Source organism: Varroa destructor, unplaced genomic scaffold, assembly GCF_002443255.2.
Source record: "Varroa destructor unplaced genomic scaffold, Vdes_3.0 BEIS01000001.1, whole genome shotgun sequence".
Taxonomy (NCBI): domain Eukaryota; kingdom Metazoa; phylum Arthropoda; class Arachnida; order Mesostigmata; family Varroidae; genus Varroa; species Varroa destructor.
This window is the reverse complement of record NW_019211454.1, coordinates 7,338,785-7,353,601: the sequence shown is the minus strand read 5'-3', so window position 1 is coordinate 7,353,601 and position 14,817 is coordinate 7,338,785. Positions and strand designations below refer to the sequence as shown.

At 45.1% G+C, this 14,817-nt stretch overlaps 1 protein-coding gene across 10 annotated transcripts in view; it reads right to left on the bottom strand.

The window, feature by feature from the left end:
• The window catches only part of LOC111255482 (band 7 protein AGAP004871-like), a 376,186-nt gene that overhangs the window by 22,329 nt on the left and 339,040 nt on the right, over nucleotides 1–14,817 (bottom strand). For 8 of the 10 annotated variants that reach the window (XM_086975383.1, XM_086975362.1, XM_086975368.1 and 5 more), the window contains 4 exons: nucleotides 13,006–13,137; nucleotides 1,975–2,234; nucleotides 1,086–1,164; nucleotides 311–530 (listed from right to left, as the gene is read on the bottom strand). In XM_086975383.1, coding sequence (XP_086831509.1) covers nucleotides 311–530; nucleotides 1,086–1,164; nucleotides 1,975–2,234; nucleotides 13,006–13,137 — 691 coding nt within the window. Of the gene's footprint in view, nucleotides 1–310; nucleotides 531–1,085; nucleotides 1,306–1,974; nucleotides 2,235–13,005; nucleotides 13,138–14,817 lie in introns of those variants that run through there. The other 2 variants (XR_015317476.1, XM_086975393.1) reach the window with 2 other exon arrangements.

Genomic DNA, 14,817 nt, shown 5'->3' with positions numbered 1-14,817 from the left:
TAGAACAACATCCATCAGCATGGGCTGCTGCTGTCGCCAATGCACGGGTGGCTACAGACAATATTTTGCTTTTTGTCATCTATAGACGCAATTAGCGATTGGGCCGACTAGAACGGTGGGCTAAACACCAGGCCAATACGATATCGACTCTTGCTAGCTTTCTGCTAATACTGCCGCTAGCAATGTTGGGGGAGACGGCTGTTGTTTGGGGGGCGCCGCATGCTCATGGCGTAGGGGCTGCTTGCCGATGTTTGCCGGCTCACTCAACTAATGATGGTGTCCTCGAGATCCTCTCTGGCGCAGGACCTACCTCCATCGTTGTTGTGGGGCTCGTGTCTCTGATCATGAGCAATAAAGCCGGAGAAGAGCTCCATGGGAATGGGGAAGACGATGGTCGAGTTCTTTTCGGCCGCAATCGACGCCAACGTCTGCAGGTAACGCAGTTGCAGCGCTGACGGCGTGTCCGCGATCACCTCTGCGGCCTCCTTCAGGCTTCGGGAGGCTCTTTGCTCTCCCTCGGCGGCGATCACCTATTGAGTGATTAATTGGTTGGTTGGACGATTGACGAACATGGATGAATGGATAAGATTACATTATTATAATAACAACAGCAAGAACAACGATTTATTAAGGTGATGAGGTGGCCCGTAATGATGGTGTGAACCGGCGAGGTTCATGAGGTGAACGATGCAGTCGGTTTTGAGGAAAACACAAATTGAAAGATGCAAGCAGACACATACACACACACACACACACACACACGCACACACACAAAAAGAACAAAACGTTAGATAAGGCCAATTTACATAAAACAGATGGTGATATATATATGTATATATATATATATATATATGAAACAGACTTATATATATATATATATATATATAAGTCTGTTTCAGTAACTTTGCTTTTTTACAGCTTTTTTACAGGAACAAGCATATTATTATAACACGACAGTGCTTCTACATAACACCATATTTCTGAGGAATGTATTGATTTGAGCACAGGTTAATAGCCTTATTTTTCATTATTGTTTTATTTATTATAATTATCTACAAGCTAATAGCTTCATGAAAATTACATACCTTGGCTCTAGCCTCTCGGGCAGCTTCGGCTTCAGCCGCCATAGCCCTCTGTAGTTGAACTGGCAGACGAACATCTTTTCTGTAATTGGGCATTAGAGGCATGTCACGACATCAGATCGACCCAGACAGATAACCCACACATCCTTTTCATCTACCTGGAGCAGAAGCGCCTTTCAAGCGAAGCTTGGAGAAAGCAAACGGCAACAAGGCCACGCCTCCTCTGGAAAACCATCGGCATCGGAGACCAACAGCGAAGTTGCGACCAAGACCGCCTCGAAAAACCTTGGTCAAGGCAGACTTGAGCAAAATGAGCATGCATATATATACGTGGAACAGCACCTAACATTTATGCTAAAATTGGCATTGAACGCTATCCACACTGAACGAACATCTGCAGAAAATTCTGTCTATTATTATTCGGTAAATATTCTATCATGTGAGGGTAGATTTCTAGTGTTCAATATCAAAAAGGACAATCACGCTATTTTTCTAATTGGCCTCTATTTACTTTTATTCCGTTGTAAACTTATTGAATTAAATCGGAATAAGGCTATACCCTGTTATTTACAAAGTACAGTACATATATATCGGGTATATGACAGTCGTTATAAAATAAACACACAACTTCGAAATTATAATCTAGCACTACAAAAACATTTAATTTTGTGTTCCTGTCCTAATTAAGCACTGCTTAAGACGCAAAAAGCATTGTGTGTACGTCCGGCATCGAACCTGGAGCACTTCGTAGGGTATCTCTAAGTTTACTAGGCAAACATATCATTATTAAGCCATCTCCATTGGACACTATCATTTACTACAAAATTAGTACAGTTTAGCATCACTGGTATTACTAGTTCTATTATTATATTATACTACTTGTACTACTTACATCTCAACTCGTTCCACTTTGACACCCCAGGGGTCGGTTGCTTCGTCTAAGCTCGCCTGCATTACGTGACTGATCGACTCTCTTTCGGAAAGAATCTCCGACAGGTTTTTGGTACCCAAGACATTTCGAAGTGTAGTGGCCGCCAACAGTCGCGTCGAGTGGCCGTAATCCTCCACATTGGAGACGGCAATGGTGGCGTTTGAGATGCGATAGTAAACCACGGCATCCACCGCCACTGTCACTGAATCCTTGGACAAAATCTGCACCGGCCCATCAATACGCGCACAGCCAAGAAAAAACGGCGGAAATCGCGGATGACGCCGACGTAACGATCCAGTGCAGAAGCATTCAAATAAAAGCGGTCATGTTAGCAGACGACACATTTGTATCATTGTTGGGAGTTGTTTCGCTGAACAATGAAATTTACATAACTACACTTGTCACAATTATCACATAGAAGCCAATGCGTATATATATGTTAGGATTATAATTACATTTGAACTTTCGATCATTTCTACAAATCATCTACAGTAACCATATACTACCGTGATTGAAACCTAGTTGGGCTATAATTTCTTTCTCGTTGAGTGGCAGTTGTGTGTCTTTACGTAACTATATTGCTTATCTGTTTGCGGCTGGCTTCACGTTAATGTGCTATGTGTTTTTTGTTAACTGTGTGTTTGACATTCTCTACCTGTGGAGAAGTGTTGTTAATTGTGTTCAAGGATCAGACCGTCAATTTCCACTGCGCTGATTAGTTTCACCGGTCGCAGTCTTGCGCTGTCATTACCTAACTGTTGTTCTAGTTCGTTTAAGATTAATTATTTCTATAATATTCTTATTACAATTTTCGTATGTCCGGTTGCTCCACCCAGTTAGGCATAACGACCTTCAGCCAATGACGACTTCGCGATTGTGGCAGCTGTTTCCACGCCTGTAACTTAGTATTTGTTCTACCGCTGCTTTTCACGGTATAGGCCGATCGCCAGGCATCAATTAGAGTTAAAGGTGTTCTTCATGAATATTTACGGCAACTCTTCCCCCTTGCCCGATTTGTCCTCCACGGTGTGTCAGTCGTCTCTTCCCGAAGCAGCACTTTTAAACGTCGCTTGTGTTTCAATTGCATTACCGGCCAAACCTACCGTGCGACTATCTAATGTTGACACAGTCGAAACCCCTGCCGTTATAGCAATAGCATGAAATCACTAGCTGCAAAAATACAGCATGTATTCTATTCAAGTGTACGACCTTTTTGGGGGTGCGCGACACAGTTGAAGCCACAGCAAATGTCCAGTTTTGGTTGGGATCGCCCTTTCTATGCTTTCGAGCGCCCATCGCGAGGTGATCAAGTGGCCGCTGGTGTAGTTGCCTTGTGACGGCTGCAGTTTCGCGCCTCAGATACCGATAACATAGGACAGCGCTCAGCGCCCTTAGTCGCTTGAGTCAGTTTGTCGCACCCAACGTCTCCCAAGTGCCACAGCCATCGATGGATGCTGTGTAAGCACAAGTACGTTGCGAACAGAAAAGGAAAGCAAGTGACTAAAGAGTCCGAATGCCGAGTACAAGATGCTGTTGCTGCTAGGGTTGCAGTTTCGTTTGAAGCGGCACCGCCGAAAGCTTTGCCGAAAGCCGCCAACTACCGACAATCGGCCCGAACTGAGCGGCAATCCGCTTCGTTCCGCCATTTAGCTTCTGTCGAATTGGCGACCCCTGGCAAGTCGGTCAGTTCTCATACGTCGATCATATTTGTCGCTCCTACATGACCGTTGTATACTGCACGTACGGTCGTTGTTGTTATGTTTGTGATGGTACTGGGTAGATGTAACAATAACACCGGGATATACATATAGAACGAAGTTCTATAGGCGACAAATAGAAATTGGGCATGGTAGGAGATGTAGCTAAGATCACTCCCTTTAGATAGATGAATATCTATATTATTAGTCTCATATTATTAGCGGCACAAGACGGCATATGGAGATAGGAAAAGAAGTTATAGATGTATGCATATATCGTTCAGCTGATGTTAATACAGGCGATCTTTCGCCAACGAGCAGTGAAGAACGAGTATTCCAAGGTGATCAAGGGGTTTAGGAAGTTATGAAAGCGAGAAGCAACTTGCAAACTACGATATAATAAATACGCATACGATCGGTCCCACAAGGGGACTACGATACCCGACAAGCATGGACAACATTTTCTTGACGCCGACAAAGAAATTGTACCGGCTCGGTGGTACCGACCACGACCCAGGAAAGTTGAATTAACTTTCATTTCCAGTTGCTCTCAGATGTTCAAAAAACCCGAAATACTAGCGAATTTTCGCTTTTGTAATGTCAAGACTTCCGTTAATTACAGTGTCTTGTCATACCATGAATGACGGCGCGAGTCAGTACTACACACTAACGCCATCAATCGATCAACGTGTGCACTCACGTCATTGTCTCCTTTCCTCTTTCGTCCTTTTCCGCAAACAGGAAAGGGAGCCAACTTCATAGCGAGAGTGACAGCAAAAGGGTAGAAAGTGGCTGTGAGAGTTTGGCATTTTCAATATAACAGCCTTTCGTTTTGAATTCAGCTAGAACTGGCCGCTGACTACTGTAGATTGCTATTCTGTCGACAGGCTAAAGCTACGAAGGGATGGGTGACTACCTCGAGTCGTTGTAACTTTTATTTGCTTGCAACGCCGCTTGATCGGTGCAAATCGCTCCTTCGTTTAGCAGAACCGCTCGATTCAGTTGAACGAAGATAGCCAGTGCTTATGTCAATTGCTGCTGCTGCTGCTTTTGTTGAGTCCCTACATGGTTAGAAGATCGGTGTCGATGGGAAATTGGCAGCAGCAAGCAGCGGCGACGGAGTGCCCGACAAGCGTTGCTTATCATAAATACATGTTACAGTGTGTTTTGAGCCTTCCCACGAGCCTATCACGAGCTTGTTGGCGTCTATACTAAATGCGCTACAATTCGATTTAGCAGCAAAAAGGACTCTTGACATACAGGCCCCACATACGTGATCGCATCTGCCGATGGGAGAGAATATGGCGGTCATATTGTACGATGTACAATTTCTTATTTATTTCGTTCTAAGGGTAGCCAGACGCTCTTCGTGGGCGATACATCCGTTCCATCCGGTTTTACAGATGTATATTTCCACACCTGTTACGCATATCTATAAAGCAAGCATAGATACAAATACATAGACAAGTGTCCTATACCAGATATGTAGAAAAACACCACTTGTTTTTCCGATCGCTTTGTGTTATGCCGATCCGATGAAAGCGGAGAACGCCTCGGGTAGCACCGAAGCGGGATGAACGGCTTTAGGTATAGTGTAACGCTGACTAGGCGGCAGTTCATTGGTTCGACCGTGGTGGCAAGCTGTAAAAAGCGAGTAAACTTCCAGAGGACTGTTTGAAAGGTAAATTATGCCACCGTAGGCATCGAGCCGGAGAGGGCGATAGGCTAAACTCATGGTGAAAAAAAGTGAGAACTCGCTGTTCGAACGTTGACGTTGAGATAGAAAGCAACAGCGATAGAGCACGTGCCAAATATTGCAGGTGGGAATAGTGACATGTTCTCAATAAATGTGAAATAGAGGAATGGTTCTTTTCGATGTAAATTCATTTCTCGGCTTCTTTTCCACGCGTCTTTTCTTCTGCCATAGTTTCGGTTTCAATTCCAGCTCTTTGATGACGGAAATCATGTCAATCGTAAAGCATCAGAAGCGGAAGTATGCGTTTATGTCATCTAGTTTTTTTCCGTTAACTTCCTCATATTACACCCTCCTTTATTATAAAGTGGCAAAATGATACTGATGAATGAGTAGCCACACCTCTCTGGACAGCTAAAACCACCACATACATATACATAAAATATAAGTTAACTTACAAGGTGTCATTTCATAATTAAACCTGCCTTTTGAAAATCACTATAACATACCGGCCGAACTCTATAGTTTCAAAGAAATGTTATGTTCTTTCCAGTATGAACCACTGAATATTGAAGTTCCCTACAAAGTTCCCCCTATTTCACTGAACAAGTATAATTCAAGATCAGACAGCCAAATTATTTATCTGTGTTACGCACGTTATACATGCCTCTATGCCTGCTTATTGTATGTGAATAGACAGACTAAGTCATAAATCCACCAGGTAGTAGTAAAAACGCTGCATGTATTCACTGTATGGTTTTCTTTAAAACGCTGTCGTCTGCCGTCGCACACCTCAAGTTCTAAAAGGACTCGTCGGGATCAAGAGTTCCAGGATGAGCGATGCTACCATTATAAGCCGTGCACAAAGTGAGGATATCTAAAACGGATAAAGCTTCTCTGTTCCTCGATCCTCTCCCGGTCCTAGCGGATCTCGTTCGATTTGACGTTGCCCCTGAGGGTTGCTGAGCCATCCCCGAGGGGTAATGCGCTTTGATCAATTACGTGCGGCAAGTGCCTGTCGAACCGCACTCTGTCTATCGTCATCGAATGCACCGGCAACCAACCGCATTCAGGACCGGTGCAGGACCGAGGGAATGCGTATAGGCAGGAGTTCAACCCATCACGCTTGCCTGTGTGGCGTGCCTGCTAGGTCGATTTAATTAAACTCGGATCGGTTGGTTGTTCCACAGACAGGCAGGCAGGCAGTCATGCCTTGAAGGGTCGCAGTATAAACCGCAATGCCGATAGTGGTGGCAACCAAAGTCCGTTAGGGCTGGACCTCTCACGAGCCACGGCTCTTTAACCTGCTGGCTTCAGACCGACCATCTTTCGTCGACCCCCGTCAGAGTCTAAAGGCTGTTCGGGAGGGGGCCTATCCTACGTGTAAAGTTCGCATCCCTTTCAGGCTGTACTTCTTCGTTGCTGTATTTATTAACCGTTCTTGTTTGCTTTGCCCCTCTGGCTGTTTTGCTATATCGCTGCACGATCTGGCTGATTTGCCCCCTAGCTTTCGCACGATATTGTTATGAAGTTTTAACTAGACAACTTTTAATATTAGAAAGACATAGCTGAGCGGTAATAGGGAAAACGAGCTGGAGACAAACGCGCATCCAGAGCTGGAGGACGAGGCGCTGCTGCTGCCGAACTCTGTTGCGTCTGCTCTGTAACGCTTTTGACAGCCCCACAACCAGCCGCAGTGCTGCCATTACCTCTAACACAACTTTGTCTTCTATTGCTACTATTACTTTTACTAAGCCTCTACTGAGATAAGGATGGATGGGAGCTCTCGAGCATCGGGACAAACATCTTATAACAACCCGCGGTCTGAAGCAGGCTGCAGCAAAGGATCATCAAAGATACTGGAAGGCCTGAGGCGACTATAGCAATCTTCACACTTTAGTCGACGACGACAACAACAAGTTCGACCCCGTTCTGGCAAAGCTGTTCGACCCAAGCAAGCAAAATGAGCGGCGAGAAAGAGGCGAGGAAAGCGAAGACCTTCCAATCAGCAAAATAAAGTTTGTGATTCCCGAGCTTCGTGTCAGTTTGTGCTCAACAACTTTGTCCTGAAAGAAAAGAGCTCAATTAGGTGTCTAAATTGACGAGTAGTAAGTAAAACGGTGGGGTACGCATCGTTGAAAGTAACAAGCGATAATAATGGCGAATTGTCATCTTCACGTGAGCTGGCACGAGACACCAGATTCCATTTTTGCATCATAATATAATGTTACCCTTAACTTAAATAAGACAACACTTCGAAAGCTTATAAAACTTCTAGTAACTTGAATCGAGCTGAGTTTTGTCAGGTTAATAAAATCGATGACTTAATAACGTAATAGCTAGGCAAAACGATCACAATCATTTCTACTGCTTCAGATTCGCTGTCGCTAATTGAAGGGTATATTTGCACGACGTTTAAAACTGGTTTGAACAACGTGTGTATAACGTTGCCGTCGATCACCATAGAGCTAACGGGCACAGAGACCCAAGTGAATTCACACTTCGCATAGACAGATAAAACAGCTCTGACAAGCAAAAACTCAAAGTATGGAGGCTATCCAGTGTCCGAATCAGCTCAGATCAGGCGTGAAATTTTTCCGCGGCGACAAAATAGATTTCAAGACTTTGTTTGCGAACGAGCACCTTACTGCTATGTGTACGTACGAGTATAGCTCGAACGAAAGTAAATAGACGTCTTCTTCAAACGTCTATTTCTATGCAAATATGGAACAGGCTCGAAGTGCGAGTTGTTAGCTGGTGACCCTTCAGTCAATGCAATTAGAGGCGGCAGTTCGCACGTAAGGGGATGCTGCTCCTTAACAAACTACTTAATACATTCTATCTATTTACATTTACTTCCTCTGGAAAATATGCGCTCATTGCCGAGCCTCAGTACCGACTTGGTCCGTGGAGCTGACCAGTATGTAAACTAACTTGCGGCCTGTGCCAATAAATAACAAGCAAACATTGTATATGTTAATAAACCGATAAATAAAATGACTGTGTTGGTTTACGAGTGCATGCATGTTTTTGACTTGTGGTATGCCAGATATCGTCCTATCAACTTATCGTAAATCTGCCAATTTGTGTCACATATGCTCCTTCTATATAAAGATGCGCTACTCATTTATAGTATTACCTAGCATCTCTGAGTGTGTGAAGTTTGGCGGAATAAAATGACAATAAATGAAGGCAGCACAAATCCAGATAAACTTCGAGTGAACCATAAGCTAAAAGCAACTACAGGTCTCAATTTCTAGCAGACTCTCATCTTGTCGCCCAGAGATTAGAGATAGAATATTCTAAATGTCTCCATGTCCGGCAGTTCATTTCCTTCTAGCCAACGAATCCAGGATCATGGATAATTCAGGCCGTTCGTGGCCATGTTAACCGGCCTTCCGGCCATCAAGAGTTATTGCTAGTTCGAGGCCCCGTCGATGACAATAACCGCACCGACAAACTGTTCCTTTGGCCTGCCTTCGAAATTTGATCAACGCCTTGGTTGGGGCCGGTAGCGGCGGAGTGCCTACTTTGATGCGAGCTGTCGTCTCCATCTCAACTGAAGAGAAGGAGATGGAGATGGGGGGAGGGAAATGGTTCAGACCAGGAACGCACGAAAGAGAGACCCATTAAGAAGTTTTGGAGATAAATTGAGGCGTCGTCATTGATGCGGTTGTAATGGGGACAGGGGCTTTTCTAAGTCAAAGATCGGCTAGAATGGGAATTACAGCAGAGGGCGGCAAAGCAGCAGTCAAATTTACAGGCGAACCGGGGCAATACTATGCTGACTGGCTGCAACGCAGATGAGACGACACTTCAACCAAACGTCTGAAAAACCAGTAGAAAGATTTGAGGACACGCCGGGCCGGGGAGCTTGGTGGCTGCCCCGACTCTTTCAACAAAGAAGTGGGTCGGCTGCAGGAAAAGCTAAAGGAAGTGAGCTTCCGTTCGTTCTCTTTCTATTTTATTTTTCCCTTTCGCTCTGTCCGAGTTGGCTTCATGAGGGCGGGTGGCAGCGGGGACTAAGCTGGGAGGTGGTGCGGGCTGCCGAAAAAGGAGTGAGAGGAAAATGCGCGCGCGTGCGCCAACCGAAACCTGAAGAGGTAAGGTACAGCCAGGAAATTTAACAGCTGACGGATGGAAGGCGAAGATAAAGCGACGGTGGGCGGATGGTAAACGATGAAAGGGACAGATGTGGGGGGACCGCGTCACGCGGTAATGTCGACGGGTTTTGTTTAAGATTACACTCCATTCATCGCCCAATGGCACCTCAACTGACCCCCTTCTCCTTTCCCGTACTCCAGCGAGTCCTGGTAGTGGTGCAAGCAGGCGACCGAACACTGATGGTGCTCTCCAAGTACGTCAGCAGCAATGGTGACAAACACTAGGGCCTGTGGACCTGGTATTCGTTGGAAATGGTGGCCGTTACTTCTTGAGCCACTAGCTTCTGCTTTTTGTGCGGTATCTGCTCTGTCTCGAGGCATAGCTTTTTCTCCTACTTGCAAGTCGACATTTGTTCGACGATTGTGCCTCTGACTCTGACCAGTTTTCTATAAAAGCTCCGAGTCTGCTTGTCTTTGCTTTCGCTACGATCATTTATCTTTCCTCTTATCGTCCGTCGTCTGCTTCTCTCTTTTTCGTTGTCTCCCTCTGTCATGGTTCGCGCTTTGGTACTACCATTCCTTCAAACTCGGTGTTCGTTGCGGCGTAAAAGTATTGGCCTGCTGTTGATCTGTTTCGAGCAGGGCTGAAGCTTGCCTCCTAGATCGGATTGCATCGCCGACACAAGGAACGAAGACACAGAACGCTGTAGAAAAACGAAAGATCGACAACAAATGAGCGCCAAGAAGCATTACATGGGCTAGCAGTCGCAGAGGGATACATCAGGAATGATTGGCGGTTTGAGAATAGTGACCAACCGTATAATATCTTGCAGCCGTGAACGGTCAACACTGAACGCCAGCAGTTATCCGTTCGACTACAGCGTTCACTACGCGTAGGGCTAGACTGCATTGTAGTGGACTTGGTTGTCAAACAGATAGACGCTTCTGGAATCAGAAACAAAATACTATACTGGATCAAGCCCAAATCCGATTCTGCAATTGCCGCCTGTACTGCTCCGATTGTTATTACTACCTCGTTAGAACAGGAAGAAACTGGCAGGAAGGAAATGTGAGCAACGGTTGTAGTAATAGTTAGTAGTCGTTTTTATTTTTTTTTTACTCTTCTGATGACATCAGGAGTCGAACAGAGAAAGCAATAGAACAAAAGAAGTAGAAAACGAGTCAGGATTTGTAATGCAGCCTTCACGCGGATTACCTTTACTCAGTTAGGTTAGGTTGAGTAAGTTGCACTCGAAACTCTCGAAAGTTGTAATAGGAGAAAGGCTTCGAAGGGTGCTGGGATCTACGGACATAGCAAAAATATATAGCACAAAATGTGTTTGCCTGCCCGCCTGGCCATCGACCTTCCGTCTGTTATTGTGATCCCTTTTACTAGACTCACATCTTTTTCTTAGGTTCAAGCTAGATTCTTTTCCGTTTTGCCTGCCTACCCATCCGGTCAGTGCCCGGAAAGCAGCCCCTGGACATTGTCTCTTGCGGCTCTTCCTTTAGGGTTCCTGCCCATTCCCTATTTCCTACTCTACGCTTCCAGTGCACCTGTACGGGCCCATACCAGAAAGCACGTCAGAGAGTGGGTGCACGAAAAGATTCCTACAGGCAGACGTGAAGAACAGTGGGGTGTGTAAGTATTTTGAAGTTATGCTTGTGCTCTGTCTGCTTGCCTTAAAATTCCGGGAAACTCTGTACTGTTGGAATCGTGATCAGCAGTTGTGGCAGCTTGGAATCGTGATCCGATAGTTCAGGATGTGGGCCCTAAGTTAATGGCTGCTGTTTCTACAGATCCATAGTCACAATGGATCCAGCTTTTGGGGAAAGACCGATGCGACTGCTGAGAATTCCTCGTGGCCGAATCTCTGCTGCATTCGCTACTGGCAAGGTCAGCTCTTTTCGATCCCGCTCGGCTGGCCAGCTCATGGCTGCGAAGAAAAAGCTCTATCTTCTACTTCAGTGGAGGGCTGCTATGGGGAGTTTAAAGTGTTTAAGAGGAAAACGGGGTCGTGAAGAAGAGGGAAAAGTGCCAAACGACGGTAGTGACGATGAGTACCCCAGCAGTCTTAGCATGTTAGTACGAATGGATGCGTCGTAAAAACCATGGCTGGCTTCTAAAAGTAGCTCGGTGGGATCTGTTTCTTTAGGCCCATAGAGGCACCGCTAACATACAGAGCTGTCGCGAGACGGCTATTTGAGAGACTTGTACACCCATACGGGTCGAGTAAGAGAACGGGCGACCGAAAGAACGCAGAAAGGGAAAACGACAAAAAGAAGAAGCCTCATGCAAAATTTTCTGCAGATGTTCCTGCCAGCTTTGGCTGATGGATGATCAAATTCTATCTCGAAAAAAAAAATGTAAGTCTTCTGTCGGCAAATAGCCAAAAATGGAAGCATAATATTTTGACCCAGAAAGACACAGCCAGCATGCCGACTGGCATCTGCTCACTACTAACTTTTGTTGGTCTGTGAGTGGCCAAAAGACCTTCGGTCACCGCAAACGTACGACGAGTGTACGTGAAGCGAGCGGAAGTTCTTTGGCGAGGACAAGGATCCTTGGGCTAGCTCTCACGTTCTCTCCGTCTTGGTCCCCGAACTGTCAGTCTCGGTTAGGACGACTGTTTTAGCTCACATGTCCTTTTCGGATGCCTGTATGCCTTTCTCATGCGAGTTTGATTCGCATTGGTTGTGTAGGCAGACACCATCCCCAGTAAAGGCGTTAGCAGCGGTGGCGGGAGTAGGAAACTAGCGGACTTGGACAACCAACTTGGTTTGTCGGTCGCGGGAGAATGGGGGCAGGGGGCGGTGGATAGCATACTTTCGAGGGGATAAAGCTAGCTGCATCCGCTGAATGAGAGTCCCTCCCGAGACACGGCCGGCCGGCCAAAATATAGCTCATATGTCTTGCGCTGTGCAGCCGCTATTGTGATATCAAAAACGCTTCGCTCTTTGGCAACTTTGGCAACGTGCTCTTTTCATTGGACCTCGCCTAAGGACCACCATCGAACTATTTCGTTAATGCTGCCGTTGCTGCTGGTGGTGATGCTGTGGTTAGTGTTACTCAGCAACTTCGTTAAGGGCACCCTTGTTCGTAGTAGTTTTCGTTGTGTTCTGACATTGACGGAACGAGAAAGTCTAACCGTGGATTTCTAGCTCGTTGTTCTCTTCGGAATATCGCTCGTCGTCTATCCTCATCTGCAATCGCTATCTGATCCTGTTTTTCGTCGAGTCCAAACATTACTTTTGCAATCGCTGTGTGTGCCGCAAAAAAAGTAAATTGATATTCTGTGCTAAAGTGTAATAAGTTGACCAATTTTCACGCTCGCCAATTACTGTTTGGTCCATGTGTTATACAGTGAGCGACTATTACTAGAAGGATGTTTCAATGGCCGATTCTGTCGATACGATAATAGGCCCAAGCCAACAACGGGCCTATTATCGAGTAACAATGACCTCAAACAGACGATGCTTGAAGCTCTACAACACTAACCCATGCATATGTATTTTTTAGAGGTGGTACCCCGTAGTAAACATCTTCGGCGAGCGGCGGAGGCGGTTCTGTTGGGATGAATGCAGACAGGTATGCTGGTGCCGACTCCGCTCGGAAGGGGTCCGCTTGGCCCTGGGCAGCGTGCGATTTATTAACAAATTAAAAAACGAATAGATGAATAGTTTTTGCAATTTATTTTACATAAATTAGCCTCAACAATTTGGAAATAATCACAAAAGCTACGAGGAACTGAATGGAAATGAGGAAACGTAAAACAATCAGTCTACTAGGACAAACCCGCCACATCAGTCGTTTATCTTGTCTTTCGTTTGAAATTCTAGTATGTTCAAGTTTCTAAGTTGTTGGTTTAAACACGCCATTCAACGCTACTAGCTTCTGTTGCGGGTGCTAATGGGATTCACTTGTCAAGACCGGTGCTTTTGCCGTGGGGTACACCGACACCCGAAGATCTTGGCTGGCCGAACATGTCCTCTCTAACTCTTTACGGTACATACAAACCAAGGAGATCGCAAGCTCTCTTTACCTTGTTTCACCTCGTTCGAAGTGCAACGGGTGAAAGAAAGTGGGAAAATCTCAAGGGCTAGTAACGATACGGCGCTAAATAACGATCAGCGTCGCTCATCAGAAACTATGCGGGAAAAATGCAGTAAGAAACTCTCTCTCTCTCTCTCTCTCTCTATCTCGATGTTTGTCGAATCAACTGCACCAGTCGAGGACTTGTAACTTCCGGCTCAAACACGCAGAGGGCAAGCGGCACCCACTTCGGCACGTTGTCATCACTACACGTTTTTTCAAACGTAAAATCAACACATTTTTTCTTTTTTACGAAAATCGACACAGCCTTTATTAAAATCGGCATTTGTTTCATTTTTATCGCAGATAAGCTTTGTCGCTCGCATGTGCAATTACATATCGCAGTATATTAGATATATAGTTTCAGTATATCTTGCATTGGTTATCGATGTCATAGAATGTCTACCTTGTGGGAATCTTTGCGTCAGATGCACATACAAATAACGACGTTTGTCGTCCTTATCTTTCCGTGGACCTATCATCAATTCATAGACGTCGATGTCCTACTTTATTATTATTTCATTGTCGCTTATTTGTTTAGTAAACGTGAATTTGTTTTTTTTTGTAAATTTAGTAAAACGGAAGAAATACTCATTCAATCTGCAACGTGTTCGTCTTACGCGAACCGTAGCCCATGGTAGTCAGCGTGAACGACCAGCCAGAACTTGATTTGTGTAAGGATCAGGTTGTCAGTTTTAATAGGCTCTAGGTAACAGTTGTTTTAATACTATAAAAATGTACATAATAACGATATTAATGCGTGGCAAAACGTGGATGTAATTTCTCAAGGCCGAGCCGTTAGTTACGTGCAGAGGGGAGTGAGCACAGGTGCTTGAAGGAACTCCATGCAACCAAATGAATGTCTGGTTTTTTCAATTTTTCCGTGTAACCATGCCATTGTTGTATACATGTATACGTAAACGCCAATCAATGTTTCGCTCTAAGCGTTAATTAAGATGGGCTAGTACCACAATTGTTGATAAGGGCATTCGATAACGCAGATATTTTGAGCTTCATGTCTAAGTAGTAGTTTTTGAGAGCGACAATCAACCCCTTTTAGGCTAAGATCTTACGAATATTGACGCTAACCACCGTTTGACCTGAGTAAGGTCACCTGAGACTAATGATTCCTCTTAATGATTACGAGTTTCTGAGTAAAGATTCTCTTGCTGCCATCTCACATGCCGTTAGACTTAAGCCTGCGTAATTTGCACCTAT